Source organism: Hylobates moloch, unplaced genomic scaffold, assembly GCF_009828535.3.
Source record: "Hylobates moloch isolate HMO894 unplaced genomic scaffold, HMol_V3 SCAFFOLD_13, whole genome shotgun sequence".
In the NCBI taxonomy this organism is placed as follows: Eukaryota; Metazoa; Chordata; class Mammalia; order Primates; family Hylobatidae; genus Hylobates; species Hylobates moloch.
This window is the reverse complement of record NW_026652288.1, coordinates 84745531-84769632: the sequence shown is the minus strand read 5'-3', so window position 1 is coordinate 84769632 and position 24102 is coordinate 84745531. Positions and strand designations below refer to the sequence as shown.

At 34.8% G+C, this 24102-nt stretch overlaps 1 protein-coding gene across 1 annotated transcript in view; it reads right to left on the bottom strand.

Annotated features, from left to right (window-relative positions):
- The window catches only part of NAALADL2 (N-acetylated alpha-linked acidic dipeptidase like 2), a 959155-nt gene that overhangs the window by 721781 nt on the left and 213272 nt on the right, over positions 1 to 24102 (bottom strand). Inside the window, exon 2 of the mRNA XM_032174021.2 lies at positions 1111 to 1612. Within this exon, the coding sequence (XP_032029912.1) occupies positions 1111 to 1612 (502 nt within the window). The remainder of the gene's footprint in view (positions 1 to 1110; positions 1613 to 24102) is intronic.

Genomic DNA, 24102 nt, shown 5'->3' with positions numbered 1-24102 from the left:
ACGCTGTTGCCTAGGCTGGAGTGCAATGGCGCAATCTCAACACATTGAAGCCTCTGCCTCCCAGGTTCAAGTGATTCTCCCTGCCTCAGCCTCCCATTATAAGGTAACAGCATATCTTTCAGCTCGATGTAAACAATTTTACATTGGGAAGTACCATGAAAAGTGTTATTATCCACATATTAAATGTCCAGGGATGCTTATACAAAAGGGAATAGCAGACACAGAAGGGTATAGGAAACATATTCCTGTCCGTCACTGAGGCCTAATCTTCAGGAAGAGGATTAGAGGATTAGAATCCACCAACACGAATACACCTGGTATTTCAGCACATGAATTAAGTGACCCACCTTCAGTGGACATGCTTCCCTGAGAAAATTCCCGGAAATGCACACCTGCCAACATCTTGGCTGTAACAAATCAGTGTAACCCAGAAAGAATATTCTGGAGAATTAGTACCTCACTACTCTTTCTACCTACAAACAATGTACATGATTCACCTAGGACTATTCTCTTTCTGCAAATATAGAAGATACATGTGGAAGGTAATGCCTCATCTTGCATATCTAGTTCTTCACTTCACTAAATATGTAAACTAGAAAACCTTTTACAACTCAATGTGTATGCTAATAAAATAACAAAAAGCTTTTCCAAGCTATCCGCTAGTTATATGACATCAGTGAAGCTTTTGAAGAGTTACTTCAGCCCATAAAGCAGGTTTATTTTATTCTGATGTCATTAAAGTTTTTATCATATGGCTAATGTCCTAGTTTTTATTACCTGTATATCTGGCAATCTTTGCATCACAATTTGGCCTAACAAGGCTCCCCAAGAGGGAGAAAATACAGTGGCTGGAGAATTTTAGTCTCCATAGTAGTTATGATTCTTACTAGTAATTAATAAAACTGCATCACAAATTTATATTGCAGCACCATAAATCTGAAAATGTGCGCTCCCCTCTTTGAAGTTTCTATTCTTGTTGTGGTGGTAAGTTATGTCTCTCAGCTTGCAAAATTGACTTGAACCATGACAAAATCATCAGTTCAATACCCCCTGTGAGACATTTTTTCCCAAGAAATGCATTCAAACAACATCTGTTTCTTCTTCACCTACCTGAAAGACTTCTTAATATCTTCTGCCTGGATTGTCTTGAGAATCTCTTGATATAACTGAGGATCAACTGTTCCTGAAGATGGAACATCTGAAGGGCAATTTGTATGTACATAATAACCTATCAAAATCCCAAAAATAAATAAAATGGTGGCTGTGCAAAGTATTTTTAAGAGGTGGCAAAAGTTGCAGTGATTGCTCTTTGGTGCAGATCGTGTATAATGGGTAATGTAGTCAGATTCTTCTTGAAGTCTCTGGAACCTTCCTTTGGGTGAAGTTGCTGGTTGAATGGAATCAAGATTGAGGTCTATAGTCTCTGAATGCCCTAGGTTCTGATTCTCAGCACTGTCTAGCTGGAATTGGTCAAAACCAGACTCCTCTAGTTCCTTCTCCATGTCCCACTCTAGGTCAAGGGCAGTGGCTTGAAGGTCATCATTGTCTAAGTACTGTGAGTGTCCTGGAGCTCTTTGATCTGCATGGACCTTCTGATAGGCCATCTTTTTACCTGTGAAAATAAGAAAAATGTTTTTTAATAAAATAAACACACAATTAAAAAAACTAACAAAGTGAAAACAAAACAGTAAGCCATATTGAGTGTTTAATGATTATAATACAGGGAAATAAATTCTCCCTATAGAAACTCATGTTTTATTGAATTAATCTTATAATTTTCTGTTGATGTTACTATAGGAAAGGAAGACAAAAGAAAAATGAAAGTAGAAGGTACTTAGTGGGAAAGCTATGAGAAAACAAAATTATACACACACACACACACACACACCATTAATCTTTGAAGCTCAGGAGAATAACAACAGTCATGAATACTCAATTACATTGAAGGATGATGCAATGTAGAAGGCAAAATTAAACCTTCATAGTTACAAAATAACTTTTAAAAATTAAAGACAAAAGTAATAAAGCTGTGATTTGGTAAGGTAAAGGGAAAAAATAATAAAAACCCTGGAATGATTACATTGCCAAAGCTAGTCTTAAAAACACAAATTCATTACAAAAATAGGCAGAACAACTAAATGAAGTATGAATTCTACAAGAAGCAAAATCTGTTATGTTACAGATTCTTAAGTTACCAAAAAGATTACACAACTTTAAGAGTACGAGAGAGGACCGAGATGTCCCAAGAAATTAGTGACATGAATTGGCCTGGCTGAGTGAATTTTAAATAAAAGCCTGGGATGGCATCAACCCAAAGAGGAAAGCCTTTTGCCAGCCTAGGAGAGTTTGATTTCATAACCTTGCTACAGGAGTGGCAGATGGAGGTTATTCTCCCCTGCACAGCTTTGGATGACAGCTTGCTGTATCCTGCCAAGTGGTATTAGGAAAACTGGGCTAATTAACTGCAAGTGGTCTTAAGTCTGTATTCAATAACCCACTGGTGTATTATGGCTGCAGATTAAGAGTATTTATACTTAAATTTTCTGTGTATTAGATTTGTCACCCCAGCTGGATCTTAGATCCCTCACTATGCTTTATGATTTTTCCGTGTGGCCCACTGTGGTGGGCAAAGAACACAGCTCAACTGATAATTGATTAGCTAATTGCTTTAGGAATCATGGTAGACAAGTACATTCCTATGAAAAAGATAAAACAAGGATTTCACAAAGGAAGTGGCATTATGCACAGAATTATGGCCATACAAACCTCCAATCTTGGCTAGCTGAGGCCCATATAATTAAAATTTCCTAAATTTTTAAGAAAGTTCAAATATAACTAAATATTAAATTTTATAAAATAAAAACTGTAATTCTGACTAGAATTTTCATATGCTACCCTAAAATCTAGGAATCATTCTTACCTAGCATTGACTCAATAAAGATGATTATCTAATGCATGTCAGGCAGAGATAGATAATGAAGACAGAAATAAATATGACCCTATTCCACAAAAAGGAACCATCAAATCAGAGAGACAATGCACAAACAAACAAAAAAGTCAGATAAAATATGCAAAGTGTCAGGGAAACTCAGGGGTTATTGATTCTAGCAGAAAATACGAGAAATAATTATTCAAAAAAAGTGACCTCTAAGTTGCTTTTGCAAGAGAGGAGGGTGTGAGAGGAGGATACCCAGGAAGGGGAAAATTTACAAACACAAAGAGAGAATAAGAATGCCCCATTTGAAAAACCTAGACTGGTATGCTATGGCTGAGGAGAGCACACATGGGACAAAGATGCTGAGGAAAAAACTAGGAAAAGGTGACATTGGTCAAAAAACTTAACTTCCCGACAACACAGGGTCTTCGTATGTGAAATGGGTATAATAATAATATAAACTTTGTAGCGTTGTCATCAGGATTCATTCACATAGTAAACCTAAAGCATCTACTGAGTAGTAGATAGGCTATATGAGTTAGAAGGAACATTTCTATTCTTAGAGGAGATAGAACTGTCAAGGATTGGTGGGGAGTTAATAATTATATAATTCTGCAAGACATTGTGGAGATGGAGAGGAAGATGTATAATATTCACACACACACACTATAGTGTTTGGTGTTTTTTGTAACATTTAGTCTATGTGTAGAGATTAAAATCTAAAAATCACCACATGATATACTAAATGTTCTCATGGCTCTACATTGCTTTTCTCTTTCCCTCCCTCCCTCCATCTCTTCTTGTTTGGTCTTGTTTCCAAAATGATTCAAGGAAGTGTAGCATTTGAATTCTGTCTTTGGTCAAATCAAGACAAGCAGAGAAAGGAAGTAATGTATGATGTTAATGATAGCTATTCAGATAGGTTAGGTGATAGCTGATTAACTTATAGAGGAAGAAACTGAATCTCACTGGATTTAAAGAATATGTCAAAAGAAAATACTAGAGGATAGAAAAAAATCTGAAGAAAGCAGAATAAATAATCTCTAGACATTTTAGAAACCAATTTATTTCAATGTGCTTTATAAACTGCAATTTCCTAGCACTAGTCAATTTTTTTCCCTTTGGCCTAAACATCAGTAAATGGCTGTTATCTTGAAATGATACTATATGTACTTCTTTAACTGTTCAGCTTATGCACTACTGATTAATTTACTCAGACATTTTTTCCAAGCAGTTCTCTAGATTTTTTTCTCCCATTTTAGTGAATCAGAGTCTCTCTCTCTCTAAAGATTTTTTTTAAAAACATTGAATCGTAGAGCTTGGTTTATGCTCAAAAAAGACTTGGCACATGGGAGTTACTACAGCAATGTGAGACCTCTAATTCTGACCTCTAATACAAACATTCAAAGTCCCCTCTCTATAAATCATTTAAAAGCCAATTGCAATGGTGAGGCAGAGTTTTCATCTCTAGCCTGACAATAGGCATTCCATCACACGTACATCAGCAATTTAACGCTCTTCAAACATCAGACAGAGCCATCAATTAGAATGTAATGCAGATACACATATTAACTCCTCACTATGATGGATATCTGCCTGACACCCTTACTACCACTTTTGGATTCATTACACATTATTAAATTTTCACTAAATTCTATCTTCCAGCAGAGTCACATCTGGGATAAAGGTAGATGAAGTCACTTGGTGTAACAAACTCCAAAGTATTTCAGGAAAATTACCACGGAAATGAGTATGTAATGACATATATGATAAAGCATTTTAATCACTAGCTTGGTAAAATCAATTATATATGTCTGATATATTTTATATATCAAATATATGTAAATATAGTATATATAAATGTATTATATACATATATAAAATTAGTAACTATTTATATAAAATTATTTGCCTTAAAAATAGTATAGACATTTTGCAAAAATAAACATAAATCTCTGCCCTGATAGTTTTGTTTGCTTCACTTAAAACATATATCTATATATATATGAAATAAACTCAACAAAAAAAGAAACTATCAAATAAATAAAACTTTAGTAACATTCAGCTTTGAGACAGCATAAATTATTCTATGGTTCCCACCAAGAATGTAGCTGTCTTAAAAATACCTCTGCCCTGTGAGACAAAAACATATCACATTTCTTTTTATGAGAAGCTTCAAATTCCCTAGTAACATGAAAATTTTATATTTAAAGACAAATATTCAGCAAAATCAGCATGTCTTAGACATAATCACATAATAATGCCATTCAATTCTTTATCACTGATGCACATGATTTAGTTTGTTTGTATTGTCATGTTATTTTAAGATTACCCCATGTGAGTGTTAAAAAGTACATGTAGTACATTTTATAATCTGCATGAATAATTATCTAAAAGAGATATACTTTAGTATAGAGGAAGTTACAGAAACTTGTGACATTTATACGGATGGAAATATCTGTAACACCCTTACATGTTATATTGTGCCACATGGTCTGTTTTATAAAATGCAATAATCATGAAAAGTGTAATATATTTTCCATATTTTCAACAGATCTTATTCACTTAGGTGACATCTCTTTCCATCCAGTCCTACAACCAAAGGCTAGTTTTTAAAATTCGACATACTAAGACATTTATCTTTTACATACACTTAACCCTCTATTATAAAAATAAAACAGATACAACTTGAACTGAATGGTACTTTTCTGGACTGTGACAGACTTAGATTAATAATAAATATCCATCTATATTCAACATATGATAGTTTAAAATAAACTGATTCTTCTGAATGCTATTTCACAAATACTGGCTTAAACAAAGTAAATTATATGGAAATAAAGATAAGTATGGAAATAAAATGAAAATTTAATATGTAAAATATAATCTCTGGTTGCTGCAGACCTAGTCTAACACAGTGTCTGGCAAATATTTTAGATAATAAATACAGATTAGATGAAAGTTTTTTTTAAATGTTACATATTACTTATGCCACTTAGGAAAATGATCACAGCAGTATTTCTTTCTTGTTAAGCAGTCATAATGAGAGAATTTATTACACGAATGCTCTGACCTTGTAAATCTCTAAATGAGTGGACTTCATAGTGAGGCTATCTGGTTCAAATCCCAGCTTTGCCATGTAATTCAAGCCAGATAATATATTTATGCTTAAATTTCACATTTGTCAAACAGAAATAATAACAGTACCACATTTTTGAAGTTATTATGAAGAGTAAATGAGATAAATTATTTAATGTGCTCAAAACATAGTATAACACACTGTAAGTGATACACTAATAATAATAATTGTAGTGATTCACTATTTTTTCTGATAAATTCTATAGAGTTAAGAAAATAGAAATATTTGGAGCTTCAACTTTAAAATACATGGTTAACTAAATTAAACTATGACCTGAGACCTCAGGCTTTAATAACAAAGACTTGGAGATGTTTTTTCTTTTGTTTTTTTTGTTTTGTTTTGTTTTGTTTTTGAGACGGAGTCTTGCTCTGTCCCCCAGGCTGGAGTGCAGTGGCGCGATCTCGGCTCACTGCAAGCTCCGTCTCCTGGGTTCATGCCATTCTCCTGCCTCAGCCTCCTGAGTAGCTGGGACTACAGGCGCCCGCCACCACGCCCGGCTAATTTTTTGTATTTTTAGTAGAGACGGGGTTTCACCGTGTTAGCCAGGATGGCCTCGATCTCATGACCTCGTGATCCACCCACCTCAGCCTCCCAAAGTGCTGGGATTACAGGCTTGAGCCACAGCGCCCGGCCGACTTGGAGATGTTGAGAAATAAAGCTGTGTACCAAATGCCTTTGAAAATGGGAAGCATCTTATTAATCATTAGCTATGGTTCAGATATATAAAAGAGAAGCTTGGCTAATATTTATATAAAATGCATTATTACATTTGACTATATCTTATTACAGCATGATTTTTGGTCTATTTACTCAAAGAACAACAGAGCTTTTCCATCTTAAAGAATTCTGTTTAATATTCCAGGAACTGGTGATGTGTAATCGTAATTCTGAGTTACAAATGTTTGTTGTAGAACACAATATTTATCATAGAAGTTTGACTTGATTCATTGACTGTAATGTTACTGATAATATTTTAACTCAAATGGTAGAAAAGATTGTACAGATCTTATTAGAATTAAGAACACATATAAAGGCTTTCCTACTTGTAAAAGTTATTTTACAAGTAAAATAAATGAATGACTCTGGCAGATTAGCTTTAAAATATAAGGCAGAATCTCAATTTCCTATGACAATCCATGATTGAATCTTTATTGTAAAATGAGAAAAAATATTCATATACTGTTTCCTGAAGCTTTCAATGTCAAATGATTTGCTGGTTTGAGTGGATTAATTTGAGGCAAAGGCATTTCTTAGAAATGTCAGTGTATCATCAAAAGACATTCATTATGCATCTTTGTGGAGTATTACTTTAGGTGCTGTAACAGTGAACTACATAGTGCCCATAGGAATTTTTAAACCTAAGTTTAAGAATATTCTTTATAGGCAAAAAACATTTGACATAAATCTTTCAGTATAAACCTACTTTATACAAATAAAGTCCATGTTTGTGGAATAAATTTTTTTGTTGAAAGCTTTAATGTTATCAACTTGAGAGCAAGGCAAAAGATAAAACTATAAAAATAGTAATTCAGAAGCCTCTGTTTCCTGACTTAATTCGTCAGTATGAGATTTTTTTTTTCCATTTGTGGTTTTAGTGAAATGGCCTTGGCAACTGCTATAGTGTCTGTAAATGCATCAAGAATTCTTTATTTAATTGCTATTTTGTACATCAACCACATAAAAGAAATGACAATTATTTGTTGCTCGTGCTTCACTAATAGATTAAATAGGATATATAAAGGAAATTATTATTTGTGCTTTATTTTTAGAAAAATAAATTAGTGCCTACTCTAAAATGAGTAGTACACTGAATTTAGGCACAGTGGATAATCAAGTTGGATAGCATAAACTAAAACTTTACCCTGAAGCCTGAGTTACATTGATCACTAAATGACACGTAAAAGGTATGCTTATCGAATGTCAAATTAATGAGCTATAAATTGCAAAATGCAGTCAAAACCATTTGAAAAAAAAAAAAATCGTTGGTGAAACCCAGTCAGTTCGTGTAAATTTGTTTTAGATCACTTGCATATGCATGAGCACCTGCTAGTTCCCTGAGTAGGCCAGCCTTTGGAGCCCTGTGTGCAACTGCAATTTGTGTAACACACCCTAAATGGATGGTTACTTGGGCCCACCTGAGTTCCTATATTTATGGTAAAGTTTTTAAATATCAGAATTATATAATTCAGTTCAGGATTTGATTAATATGAACCAAAGCAATAAATTTTATGGGTGTCCTGAACTGGTAGTATGAACACTTGGTATTATTTAGGATATCTACCACATAAGTTTAAGTCTCACTAATATCACAAAACTCTTTTTCTCAAGGGTGTGCAAATAATTCCCGTTCCTGCCATGGGCTCCTTCTTTCTTGGTCCTTTTTGTTGTCTGATTCCACCTCCACCTAGATTCCAGTGTATCTTTTCCTGCTTGTTTCTAGAAGTATTTACTGTACTTACTTCTATCAAATTTACATACTTTCTACCTTCAGAGTGTAGGAAGTGGCTTACGCTAGAAACACACATACATGAGATAAATACAGCCACAAACCTACAAAATAAAAAAGAGTGGAGGAGAAAAAATTTTAATATTCAGGCTAAAAGAAAGCCACTGTAATTGAGTTTTAATGTAGTTCTGAGCTTCACTACAGGCATAGCAAAGAGGGTTGTCTACAGGGCCTTCTTGAGTTCCATCAGCATTTGCCTGATCTCAGTTGTTAATGCACAAGGCTGTCAGTCTTAGCTGAAGGGTTTGTTTTTAATCTTATTTTTTTTCCGTTATCTTTTTCTGCAGTTGCAGATTTCTGTATTGAGAATATACTCTATCTAGTCAGAGAAATCTATTAATGTCTTTTTTATCTTCTGCACTTAGATTTTGATGTACAGAATAACAATATCTCCGTGATGTATCATTGAAAATTATATGCTAATTCACAATTCACTGAACTCATAAAATGAGCCAAGAATTACTATAAAGTTAGGTCTTTACCTCCCTTATGTCATTTAATGAAACAATCCTATGTTAAGTGCTATTATTATCCCCATTTTATAGATGAGGTTATCTGAGTCTCAGCAATTATTTTCCCAAGTTCTCACAGTTAGTAAGTAGAAGAGCTGGCATGTTAAATCTCAAAACCTACTCTTTTAAATATTAAACATCCGGGCTTTCTAAGAGTTCCCAGAGTTAGCATGATGTTAGCAAATGCATCTTATTGGCTTACTAATCCCTGGTTATGGTACTAAAGTGGCAATAAACACCAGGAGCCTCCATGGCTCTTCAATCTTAACAGTCCTGTGTGGATCTTCAGATCTCCGGATCTGCTCTGACTACATTCAGGACCTAACAGATCTTTTTATTTTCCCTCCACAGCACCCTGGCAGGCTATGTTTCCTGGCACTGGGGTTTTGAATAAGAAACAATTGCTTCCAAGCACAGTGCTCTGAGGGAAAGACCACAACCTCTACTTTATTGTCTCATCTTAACAACACTTACACTTTTTTTTTTTTTTCTCCTGCTATTGAGGGACAAAGAGCAAAGCAACTCTGCTAAGAACTTGACAGTTACAGTTCACATTCAACCTGCTGCCGATCTGTTTTCAGATATTAAAACCCTTTGGCTCATCCTGTCCACTCCCTACTATGTGTAGTTTACACTGGAAAAAGAAGGCTTCAAGTGTGTCAAGAGTTAACATCTCAAGACAACCACCACTTGGCTCTTTGAGAGCTCTCTGCCAGGAGGAGCCTCATAGCTTGAAAGATACACTGCAATTTTTCATCTTTTCAGCCAGGGTGAATTTTGCTTTTTGACTATGGCTTTTGGATTTCCAAGAACAGAGAGTTGAAGCTTGTATCTACACAAGGCTACTAAAGCACTCTATTTTTCAGATGTTTCATAGGTACTTTATTGGTTTAATTTTTAAATGTCTTTACTTTCAAAAAGTAACAGGTTTCTACAAACTAGAAGTGCTTTATTCTAAAATTATATTCCTCTGTTTCCTAAAATCATAACACACAAAGACTATTTAAGGCCCACAGTGGTAATTCAGTACATCTAGCATCTGCACTTTTTATTTTCCGAAATAGCTTTTCTCATACTTGTTCTTTTAGGAAGCAGTGTTAATATATCATGATATTGTGGTTAAGTGGTGGGAAAGAAGGAGGCAGCTCAGAGAAACACATTTGTACAGTATGTCTATGTTCATTTAAAATTCTGTTAGTAACAAAATTCTGTTAGCCTCCCAAATCTATATTGGGTAAATTCTGAAAATCTATTCTTTAAGGACCCAAGAGTAAGATCCAAATCTAAAATTTTAGTATTCAGCTTACACACTGTTAGGCTATAATCTAAAGAAAATTAAAATTGGTAATTTAACCCAAAATACTACCATTATACGATTCAGTTCTAGATTAACTGCATGGTATGTTCCTTATGAACTAAAGATCATATATATTAATTTTATATCTGAAAAATAGTTTAAGTGAATTATTGTATTTTCCTATGTAGTAGGAATACAGTAATGGAAAGAAAACCAAGAATTGTGAAGTTCATTCATTACTAAGAAAGTATAAAACTTAACTTGCAATTAACTGATGACAAAGTCAAGATTAAACTACTTTTCAATAATTATCTAAGCAGCATATGAAAAGGGAGAAAGAAGTCGTCCAAGATTTTGCTATTCTTTCTTACGTCTAACAAGTCACATCCATAAATATACCTATGTCTCAAAATAAACAAGGATATGTTTTTACTTTAATATTTTACATTAATATTTTTTCTAGGCCTCCCATTGATATAAAAAATAGAATTTTATCTGAAAAAAGTAACAGAATTATTCTTTGAATAATACAAAATTCAAGTTTTTTCTATAAGTAAACTTTATGTATGATAGCACTAATTATTGTTAGCATTTTTAATAACAATAGATGTTTAGTTAAAAAGAAAGGATGATAAATAATCTAGCAATAAGTTATATCTGTATGACAGCTGGACATTGAGAGGTTAATTTTTATTACAAATTTATAGACATGTCTACTAATAGTTTCGGGTAAGTTCAAGCAACTAAACAACTTACTAAAGACTATACTGAGCTATTCTTATGTCATTTATATTTTATTTATGAACAGGAATATAAAAAATGAAAGACCTCCAACGGCACATAAAAGTAATGGTGATATGAAACTAAATGTCAGGCAAAAGGCATGAAAATGTAAGAGCCAAAAAGACATTAAATATAAAACATTTAACAGAACTTTTATATAATTGACATCATTGAAAAGTCGTTTATTATACTATTGTATGCAAAATTTTTAGAATTCATCTAACCTTTAATTTTAAAATGTCAAATATTATTACTTTATCAACATGAATTTTAGCTTCTTTTCCCATTTCTTATTTTTTGTTTCCATAATGCCTCCTCTATTTTTAAATGTATATGTGTCCTCCCTTCAGCCTTTCTCATTATTTCATTTTTACCTTTCTATCCTTACAAATTTCACTGTTGATATCTAAGGCATCCATTTTAAAATAATAAAACAACTGACCATAAAAAGTTCATTTCATTCTTTCCTATGTGTTGAGAATGATATATTTCAAACTCTAAAGAACCAGTGGATGTTTTCTTAGAAATGACTCAAAACAAAGGTTATGTTTTCCTCTATCATTCCAAATAAATCAGATCTTTAGTTTTCAAACTGATAGTAAAGCTTGACTTATCCTTAACCTGCTGTTTTGGAGTCATAGTCTCTGACACTCTACGAAAAACGAAAGACTCTTTTCCCTAATGCTTTCACAAATACTCCCTTCAGCTATTGCAACTGGGGAGACTTTCTATTCCAATCATCCTTTACAATTATGACCTGTCTATTACCCCCAAATAAAATATCTGTATCTTTTGAGATGGAGTCTCACTCTGTCACCAGGCTGGAGTGCAGTGGCACGATCTCTGCTTATTGCAACCTCCGCCTCCTGGGTTCAAGTGATTCTCCTGCCTCAGCCTCCTGAGTAGCTGGGACTACAGGCGCATGCCACCACGCCCAGCTAATTTTTGTATTTTTAGTAGAGACAGGGTTTCACCATGTTGGCCAGGATGGTCTCGATCTCTTGACCTCATGATCTGCTCAGCCTCCCAAAGTGCTGGGATTACAGGCGTGAGCCACCGTGCCTGGCAAAAATATCTATATCTTAACCACGTGTCTTAGGAACCAAAATGTATCCGTTGTCTTCTCTCTCTTTCCTTATTTTTATTTTTTATAATCCTGTAATAGGTTTAAAAATAAAGTTACTTAGGTCTCTTTGTTTCCTGAGTAATTTATAACACTTGAGAGCCCCCACAATGGAAATATCTTTGTTTCTGCAGAAAAAAGGAGCATAATCTGTAAGGATGAAGAAAACACAAATTATGATAACAATAAAAACAGGAACATGCATTGCAACACAAGTTATAAGCAGTAATGCCCTTAACTACTTTCACTATGGTAAAGAGTACAGTATTAACAGGAAAAACAGCACACTATTATTTAGCACTATATGCCCTCTACTTACATTAAGTAATTTAAACATCAGAACAACACCATGAAGTTACTATTAAGAGAGAAAGTTGAAGTAACTTGCCCTCAATCATGCAAGTTTTGAACCCAAGGCAGTGTGGTTATGGAATCTGTGTTCTTAACCACTCTGCCACAATGACAGAAAGGAATCCCATGAAGGCATATTGGGAATTCCACCAAAATAAAATACACAGGAGAATATAACTCAACTTCCCCAAAATCAAGCCCTGACAAAATCTTGTAGTATGACCTCTTCCCATAGGCTGCATCAGTGTATAGCCCCCTTGGAGTCTTTTGGAGAAAAAGTAGGGAGAAGATATGAACTCACACATTCATATAAACATACAGTCTGTATACTCTGTCCTCACGTACTGCTAGCAGTTCCCCTAAACACATTTTGCATCCAACCACATGGCTACCAGCTGCCTATGTTTGTGATTTTTATTTTAATTACCTTTAATTTTTTTCTCAATTGACTTTTTCATTTTGTTTCCACCTCCAAGAATTATGTCTTATTCATATTTGTATTGCCTATAGTTTTATAATAATTCTTTGACCACAGAAATGTTTGACTAAATGCATAACTTTGAAAAACCTCAAATAATTCAATAATTTCCTCACATTTATATCTATGCTCTTTGAGGAATACATATATACCTTAAGAGAAATCACTTAATTTAAATGTGATGGTTCTTAAGCAGATTGATAGTGAGACATTTATTTGCTGAGATGTCTTATGGACACTGTAATTAAGGCATGAATAACTTACAAAGAAGGAATTCTTACAGCCCTGAGTACCAAGAAATTAAACTACTTTGTTGGAGAGACCATACGGAGAGGCCCTGAGACCACAAGGAGAAGAAGCAGAGATAGACACCCAAACCAAACTTCCAGGCATACGAATGAAGCTATCTCGACCCTTTAGACCCGACTTGCCAGCGGCTGATTGCTACCAAGTGACAAGCAGTCAATGCCATGTGGAGCAAAAAAATAGGCCGGCTGAGACCTGCCTGTATTCCTGATCAAATAATGAGACATAATTAAATGACTGCTGGTCAAAGCCACAAAATTTTGGGGGTAGTTTTTTACTCACCAATAAATAACCAGAAGCAATGAATAACTCAAGCTATTTTTTCCAAAACACAAACCTGATCACATCACTTGACTGCTTAAAATCCTATTCTGCACCAACATAAAATTGCAGATTCCCTTCCAAAGCATATAAGACCTTCATGTCCTGGCCTACACTTCCATTCTGATCCTTCCCACTACTCCCTGCTTTCAAGCTTCTTCTAGGCATACACAGTGCACGTTCTTCCTCAGCCTGATTTGCCCTCAGGTTCAGTTCCTATAGTTAATTTGTTGAGTTATCTTTTATCTTTGAAGCTTAGCGCTGTATCTGGAACCAGGTAGTTGCTCAATAAATAATAGTCTCAAAATAGGTATAGCATCTTAAAGAAAGTACAGAATTTTGGGTCAGATAATTGTCATTTTACCAGCAACATGTTTGGTGGTAAGTATTTTAACTCATTCAGCCTTCAGAATAGGATAGAAATACCTCATCTATATACTTCTGAAAATTAATTGATGAATAAAGTTAAATATTAAATTAAAGGCATTTGATAAACTATAAAACCCTATGTAACTATTAGTTTTAATTATAAAATAATTATAAACTATTAAGAGTCAAGACAGCTAGGTTTGAATTCTGCATCCACAATTACTAGCTATGAACTCCAGAAAAAGTCACTGTTCTTCATAGGTAAAACTAGATTTTTTTTTGGTGAAAACTAAATGAAATCACTTTATAAATGTGTGGTTTAACTACTAGTTATTAATATTTTATTTTTACTGAAAGGTCACAACTGATGAGTAAAAATTGGTTAACGTTAATTAAATAAATCATTTTTTCACATGTATGCACACGCCCAGACACCCCAAATTCTGAACACTGCAGATGTAGGGAGATAAATATGCATCATGAGTGCTTGAATTTCTCCAATCCCTGAAAAAGAAAACGAAGACTGGAATGAAAGGATGAACTTCCAGGCTGTGTGTCAGATGTGAAGGTTGTTGCCGGGGGAACGGGGACAAAAGATGAGAAGGAAGAAAGAAGGAAGCAGCCTCTGAAGGGTGGTTCCTGGAAAATCCATCCTAGAATTTACTAACATCAAGTTCCTTAAACACATCATAAAGTTGTTATTTACATATGCCTTTCAGAACTGGTGTTTGTTATGTGGACAACACAGAGTTAAAAACTAAAACAGGTCCTATATCTTACATCTCAAGGCAGATAATGTGAAGAGATCTATGGGAAAAAATTAATCCAACTCTCCTCCTGTATATAATACATTTTGAAAGGAATCTATCCAGAAAAATTCATTTAGCTATGCCCAGAACAATCAAGACTGACTGTGTAGAGATTGAAGCGCCTCGGTCCATCTGCTGATAATATTTATTGCTTTTTGGCACCTTCTACATATTTACCAAGCCTATGTAAAAGAAAGCTATGCTTATTTTTAGGACAAAAACAGATGGTGTTCCAGCAGGTAATAATTTAATTAAATAGCTCCTAAAGCATGAACAAATTGTTCCAAAAAAAGAAAATATTTTTAGTTATTCTTTAAAAATAGGGAGGGAAAGAAAAAACTAAATCACGTTTGACTTTTGTTAATGCAATAAAGTTAGGTTTTACTAAATCTCCTGTTCTTAAAAAATAAAGTGCTTCTCCCTGTCTGCCTTCCTCCTGTATTGGAATCAAAATTGCCATAAGTAAAACTGATATTGTTCACCCAGCATAATTTATCACCTCTAAGAATTAATTTCAAGTTAAACATATTTTGATAAAGTTGAATTCATATATTCTTAGAAAATAACCCATTTTATGACAGTCAAATTAGTTGCATAATGCACTTTATGGAAAAAATAAGATAGAAATAATAAACTACATATTTATAATAAACTTCAGACTCTAATAACCAAAACCAGTCTTCCATTCCAGTTGAATCCACAAGACCCTTTCAAAGCCCCTGTTATACATGGATTAAAGATGTCATTATTAGTAGGAAACAATAACAGTTTTGCATTGTAATTTACTAAAGATTGTGCACTGGGTGTAAGAAATGGGTATGAATCCCTAAATTGCCACTGATAGTGTGACTTTAGGCCAGAAATTGATGCCTTGAAGATTCCATCACTTATTGTGTTTTCATAAATACACATACACACACACACACACACACACACACACACACACACACAGAGGGGGAGAGAGAGAGAGAATGACAGTGGTTACAGGGCACTGAGAGACTTCAGTGGAAAAATTTCACTTAGCACAGCTCTTAAGACACAGTATGTGTTCCACAAATGGCTCCCAATCATCATTGCCTTTAAGATTATTAAGCAATAACAATATGCATACAATATTAGAGCCATGAAATTATAAACAAAAAACGTACAATAAATGGTTCCAAGTAAATTACAATCTATCAGTAAAGAAAAAACTAACTTATACGTACAATTTAAAATCCAGTTCCGAAGTAAACTGTAGGGTCTATCGTTAAGAAATCAGAAATGGTTAGGTTAAAGAGGGCTTCAACAAGAACCAATGCTGTGCTTTTTAAAATGGATAAGACTTAAATAAAGAGATAATAAAGATGAGCTGTTGGGAATATGCATCGATATGTAGGAGTCAGTGAAGGGATCTCCCTTAATGGAGAAAAAGGTACATATTAGAGGCCAGTAGGAAAGAAATTTAGATTGGTAGGATAAGAAGGGGCTCTTCATATGTCACTCCAGATTCTTCCAGGATAAAGACACCATGACAGTTGAGTTTCACAAAATAATATAGATCAAGGAGAAGCTGGTATTAAATACATTATTACAGTGAGGCAGGATAACTGGATTACCCCAGAGAGATATACAGATAGATACCAGTGAACATCGAAATCATTTATACTAAATGCTGATGAATTAGTACTCAAAGTGTATACACTTGGCTTAATCATTTTATGATCATTTATAATTATACTGTGTTATATTTATCGTGTTATATTTGATAACATAATTACACTTATATAAATTTTGTCTTGTTTTGCTTCAGAAAATGATGACAGCAATACATTTTCTACATTCATATCTTCAATCATATGTTTCTGAATGCTTACTGGAAAACTGGTTTAAAAGAAAGGTGACTAGTTATTGGTCTTGCTCTGACAGCTGTGGAAACCATTTGCTGATGGTCAGTGTCCCATTTACAATCTATAGCAGTGAACCCTTGGGGAAGAGCTGAGGGATAGAGGGATATGAAATACGCTCCAAGCTCTTCTATTGCCCTTGTATACTTAATATCCAGTCCTGAATGATTCAACACTACTGACACTAACTCCAAAGAGATCTTTCTAAAGGCAAAATTCAATCTTATATTTTTCTCTTTAAAATTACACAACATAGTTAAGTGGTTTTATGAATCTAAATTGTTTTAAATTCTAATGACACGAGTTAGCAGATTTAGTGCATAAAAGATATTTTCTAGGCACTGGACCAAATTAGGTCTTGTTTAAAAAACACTAAATATAGGATTTCCAAGGCATTGAATCCCATTTTGATTCGTTCTTTCCACCCAGATAAGTAATGATACAAATGTTTCAGGGTGCAAAATGTTTAGGAAAACTAATGTTCTCATTTCCTATAGCCAATAATGTGTAAGATTTCTTTCCGGATGAGGTACAATTTGAGACGGAGTCTCGCTCTGTCGCCCCGGCTGGAGTGCAGTGGCGTGATCTTGGCTCACTGCAAGCTCCGCCTCCCGGGTTTGCGCCATTCTCCTGCCTCAGCCTCCCGAGTAGCTGGGACTGCGGGCGCCCGCCACTACGCCGGGCTAATTTTTTGTGTTTTTAGTAGAGACGGGGTTTCACCGTGTTAGCCAGGATGGTCTCGATCTCCTGACCTCGTGATCCGCCCGCCTCGGCCTCCCAAAGTGCTGGGATTACAGGCGTGAGCCACCACGCCCGGCCAATGTGTAAGATTTCAATGCTTCGTATGTAAAACTGATACTGCCAAGCAGCTGCAATTCTGCTTCGATCAGCTTATATTATGATATATGAGCAAATCTTGCTAACTCTGGGAGAGTAGATACTTTATAAAGACACATATTTTAGTTGACTTATTGATACAGTAGACTCTCACCAACTTGGAAAATTAGGTTTAGAATTAAGGTAAAGTTGGAAACCTGAAAACTACTTTCATTGCATACTTTGCAGTTTAAGAATTTCAGAACTGAAAGCAGAAATAAGTTATGTTAACTAAGATATCCACAGAAATAACCTCTTAATAGTTATTCTAAAAATAGTCTATATTTCGTCAGGCACAGTGGCTCACGCCTGTAATCCCAGCACTTTGGGAGGCCGAAGCACGTGGATCACGAGGTCAGGAGATCGAGACCATCGTGGCTAACACGGTGAAATCTCGCTTCTACTAAAAATACAAAAAATTAGCCGGGCGCGGTGGCGGGCGCCTGTAGTCCCAGCTACTCGGGAGGCTGAGGCAGGAGAATGGCGTGAACCCGGGAGGCAGAGCTTGCAGTGAGCGGAGATCGCTCCACCGCACTCTAGCCTGGGCGACAAAGAGAGACTCCATCTCAAAAAAAAAAAAAAAAAGTCTATATTTCTAGAATGTGTGAAATACCACCCTTAGAGTATGGCAATTCTTGTATTTGCTAGGAATCAAAAATTAAAGACAGAAAGCTAAATTGAGGGCATATCAAGGGCATCCTGAATGATTTAGATGAATAATAGTTTGAGTGTGCGTTTACTATGTGTCTGTGCATGTGCAGTTAGCTCTCTTTTATGGTCTTTGCTCCTTCAGGGAGCAAACTCCATAAACTCCTACTGAGTTTAAAAAAGAAGCTTGCATATTCCTTTTACTTTGATCCAGAAGATATGCACATAAATAGTCACTTTCCCTAGTCTATATCTTATTCCAAAAATTAAAAATCATTCTTTGATATGGAGTTGTTTATGTCAATATCTCGAATCTCCTGCTTTAGACCCAGGTAGTTACTAATTTGGATGCCTCTATCCAAAAACATGTTAGAAAAATTTTTCAAAATATATACTTAAGACCTAGCCTACTTTATCAACATTTCTTTCTCTTAAAACTTTATTGCAGAAAGTACAAGCAACAACAACAAAAAAGATGAATAAACTGGATTTCAACAAAAACACATTTGTGCTTCAGAGAACATAATCAAGAAAGTGAAAAGGCAATCCACCAATGGGATAACACAGTTTCAAAACATATATCTAATAAAATATTTGAGTCCAGATTATCTAAAGAACTCTTGCAACTTGATAAGACAAAGACAACCCAATTTAAAAAATGACAAATGATCTGAAAATAAATTTCTCGAAAGAAGATATACAAATGGCTAATAAGCACATGAAAAGAAACTAAATAGCATTAATCATTAGGAAACCGCAAGTAAAAACCACAATAAAAAACCAATTCACACTCACTAAGATAGTAATAACCAAAAAGACAGATGGTAAGTGTTGGAAAGGATATTAGAGAAATTAGAACCCCATACATTGCTGGTGGGAATGTATAATGGTGCAGCTGCTTTGGAAAATAGTCTGAGGTTTCCTCAAAAAGTTAAACATTGTGTTACTATATGGTCCAATATTCTACTTCCAGGTATATACCCAAGAGAAATGAAAACATAACACAAACACTTGTACACAAATGTTTTAGAGCAGCATTAATCATAGTAGCCCAAAAGCTGAAACAACTGAAATATCCATAGACTGATAGAAGGATAAATAAAATGTGATACATCCATATATGGGAATATTATTCAGCAATAAAAATGAATTAAGTACTGATACATAGTAAAAAATGGATGAATCTCAAAAACATCTTCCTACGTGAAAGAAGTCAGTCACAAAAGACCATGTATTGGATACTTTTATTTACATTTAAGTCCAGAATAGGCAGATATATAGAGACAGAAAGATTACTGGTTGCATGGGGCTGGGGCAGGAAAACTGGAGAAAATGGGGAGTGATGGTGTAACTGCTAATGAATGGGGACTTTATTTTTGGTGCGATGAAATGTTCTACGACTGATTGGATCACGGTGATGGTTTTGTAACTGGATAAATTAAAAACCATCAAATTGCACACTTCATATGGGTGAATTTTATGGTTTGTAATTTATATCTAAATAATTTTTTAAAATTATTGCATACTCTTATTATTGCTGCGCTGCATTTTGCTACAACTTTCTTTCCTAAACGTAAGATAAAGCTCCTTCATTTGGCTGTGTGCAGTGGCTCAAGCCTGTAATCCCAGCAATATTTGGGAGGCCAATACGGGCAGATCACTTGAGGTCGGGAGTTTGAGACCAGTCTGGGCAACACGGCAAAACCTCATCTGTAATAAAAATACAAAAATTAACCAGGCGTGGTGGTGCATGCCTGTAATTCCACCTATTCAGGAGGCTGAGGCAGGGGAATTGCTTGAACCTGGGAGGCAGAGGTTGCAGTGATCAGAGATTATGCCACTGCACATCAGCCTGGGTGACGGAGTGAGATTGTCTCAAGAAAAAAAAAAAAAAGAACAAAACAAAACAAAACAAAACTCCTTCATTTGATCATTATTCTCGTTAAGAGTGTAGGTAGTCCATATAGGCTAGAGCAAAAACGGTGTACAGAGGTAAAACTGTATATTCCAGTCTCACACAAGGAAACTTTCAGGTAGGGAAACGTTTTGCTTTCACTTCCTATAGTCCATTGGTAAAGATTCCTTCCTTCTTTTTCCGTATACATGCATTTCCTAATAAAAGAACCATGCACACCCGTAATGATTATATTTTTTAAAAAGTAAAACATTATATATAGGATATCAGAACCACAAGCAATTTTTTTAAAAGAGCAGTTGCCTCTATTAGTAAATATTCACATGCCACTTATAGTATATTTATAATATTACTATATAAATAGCATTGTCTTTATGCTTCTGTTTAATAATGCTAATGGAATGGTAAATATATAAAAAAGCTCAAATTCATTACATTTTAAATGTTTTAAATGCCTTTTTGACAGCTTTATGCATAAGAAACAAAGTTAGAAATATTTCTGCCTGTGATTTTTTTCTGATTTCCCATACATATTTTGAAACACAAGACTTTAAATTTAAATGCTGGCTAGCATACACGGAAAAAATACTGGGTGCTCCAGATGTTTTGTTTAACTTCACTATGTACATTATTGTTGTTTTCCTTTCTGCTTTTCTTTTCCTTTCACAGACTAGAATGTCAAACAAAGCCACACTAAAGGCCACTTTGATGTAGAAACAGCCAAATTTCTAGGGTCTCTCCAATCGTTTTACACATTTAAAGCTTGAAATATTAAATAAGCTGAAATAAATGCTTATTTTTTAAATTTCCTAAAACACTTCAAATACTTCAGACTAGGCTTGTCATTTAAAAAAATACAGAAGAGCAGATCTGAATAAAATTCATTTAACTTCATAGTACATCTGCCATTTGAAAACATTTTTTTCTATTGAACACAGCTTAATGAACCTTTAATTTACCTTTCATTCAGTATCCACTGAGGGTTGTTAAAAGACAAAGTCTAAGTCACTGCACTTAATTACAGTCATCATATGTTATTATGTATTATTATAGAACACCATATGTCAATTATCCTGGGACTTTGATACTGAAAAACTACAAAACTGCACACACATATCACTTGTACTATAGAACTACATTTGAACAATATCTTTGCACATAAACAGTACCTCTAAAGTATTTGCATTTGAGAGTGTATGCTTTATAGATTTCAAAACTAAATATTTTATTTAGTATAATTGTGTCAATTGTTCCCTAATTATATCTAGATATTGGACTACATTCCAACTTACAACCAGAAACTCCAAAAGAAACAGAATTATCATTACATTTGGATATCAAAACACATTGAGATCAAACAATATTTTATACATTTGAGTTTTAGAAAGATGAGATAAGTAACAAGCCAAGATATGTCCAATATTTATTCATGAAATATTAGCAGGGTTGTCATTTTCCCAGTCCCACTGTTGATAGTCAACGAACTTCCCCTTTTCTTTGATGCCTTCTGTGTTTTTTTTACTTCTTAATGTTGTGTCCAGCCAGAAATAGTCTATATTACACATTGCTATCAGAGTTATCTTTTAAAATTGAGCATATTTGGTTTAGCCTCTGCCCCTTTTAAGAACTGTCTTTAGACACCTATTCTTCTCTAGAATAAAGTAAAAAAAAAAAAAAAGTAGCATGAAATACACGGTTTGGCAGAAGCAAGGCCCAACATGTCTTTCACATCTCATATAATCTTTTGTTATGACACTTTTCATTTTCATTGTTTTGAGACAGTCCCTGTCACCTGTCACCTGGGATGGAGTGCAGTGGCGTAATCTCAGCTCATTGCAACTTCCACCTCCAAGGTTCAGTCTATTCTTGTGCCTCAGCTGCCCAAGTAGCTGGGATTACAGGCATGCGGCACCACAGCTGGCTAATTTTCGTATCTTTAATAGAGACGGAATTTTGCCATGCTGCCCAGGCTGGTCTTGAACTCGTGGCCTCAAGTGATCCCCCTACCTCGGCCTCCTAAAGTACTGGGATTACGTGAACCACTCACTATGCCTGGCCTGTTATGATATTTTATACACAGTAGTGAGCACCTGTGTACCTACTACCCAGCTAATCAATTTACCTTATTTTTTCTATTTTTAGACTTTTTTTCTATTTTAATATCTGTGTGTTCATAGTTAGTTTTTACAGTTATCATAGTTCAGGTGTCAGTTGTGGCACAATTTTACTTGTTTGTGCATGCATTAACTGGGTTATTATTCTGGGCCTGACTAGACAACTTTCGTCCCTCAGGTTTCAAGTTATTGAACCATTTAAGGATCATTTTAGGAAGAATGAGGAGTCCTGTTTGCTGTTGAAAACCCTCCATTGATATCCTTTGGTTAAGTTCAGGAAATAGTATCAAAACCTGCAGAATGGGCATCACTGGCTTGGAAGAAAGTCCCAGAGACTAAAATGGAGTGTTGTTTTAATGAACATTGCATCACTATTTCATGAATAGCACAGAGGGTGACACTGCATGGAGAAATACAGGCATTAAAAATTCTGAGTCAAAAAGATTTGAATGAGTTATCCTCTGAATGTAAAATGTTTCAGAAAGAGCTTAATTTACTTTGTATTTTCCTTTTTATATATAAAGAAGATTGATATATAACAACATAATAAGCTTTGCATAAAGCAGACTAAAATAGATCTTACAATAAGTATAAAATAAAAATTGTTTCTCTTTTCTTAGAGATACACAAAATAATAGCATACATTACAATAGTGTCTTAGGTTCAGTGACAGTTTGACAGCTTCACCACTTATATTTTGGACAAGTTGCTTAGCCACTCTGAAATTCAATTTTCTCATCTGAAAAATGGTGGTAATAGTAAAACCCAGCTCATAGGGTTATTGCTAAGATTATAGGAGGTAGAACAGTGCTTGGCATATATCAGTGTTCAATAATGTTAACTGTCCCCGTCTCATCCATTGTTTTATATGGAATTGCTTATGTCTCTAACACCTACTTTATTTTTTCATAAATACTTTTGTCTTCTTCCACTTTTCTACTCTCTTCCTCCTCCTCCTTCTCCTTCTCTGCTCTTCCTCTTCTTACTCCTTCTTTTTCTCTTATTATGAAGAATACTAGGCCGGGTGCAGTGGCTCACGCCTGTAATCCCAGCACTTTGGGAGGCCGAGGTGGGTAGATCACCTGAGGTTGGGAGTTCGAGACCAGCCTGACTAACATGGAGGAACCTCATTTCTACTAAAAATACAAAATTAGCCGGGCGTGGTGGTGCATGCCTGTAATCCCAACTTCTCGGGGGGCTGAGGCAGGAGAATCGCTTAAACCTGGGAGGCGGAGGTTGCGGTGAGCCGAGATCGTGCCACTGCACTCCAGCCTGGGCAACAAAAGCAAAAACTCCGTCTCAAAAAAAAAAAAAAAACTTAATTAACATAATGGTAGAAAGAATAATATATCAACAATTCACGCCGGTACTCATCCCTAGCACCACTGACCATCAGTCTACTCCCATGCATGTTCCTATCCACTCTCCCTTCAGATTGAAAAAAAACCAAAAACCCTCAGATATATCATTTTATGCATAGTTATTTCAGTATGTAATTTTAAAAGATAAAGACTATTTTTAATATACCTATAATATCATTATCCACCTAAAATAATTAACAGTAACTCCCTAATACAGTCAAATATCTAGGGAATGTTCAAACCACAATTTTTTTGAATAAATAATACTTGATGTACTCCAGTTGCAAAGACTGGAAAGTTACTGTATTTATTTCAAAAAAATTCAATAATAACAATTTAAATTATTGAATAAAAGGAGGAAATACAAAACAGT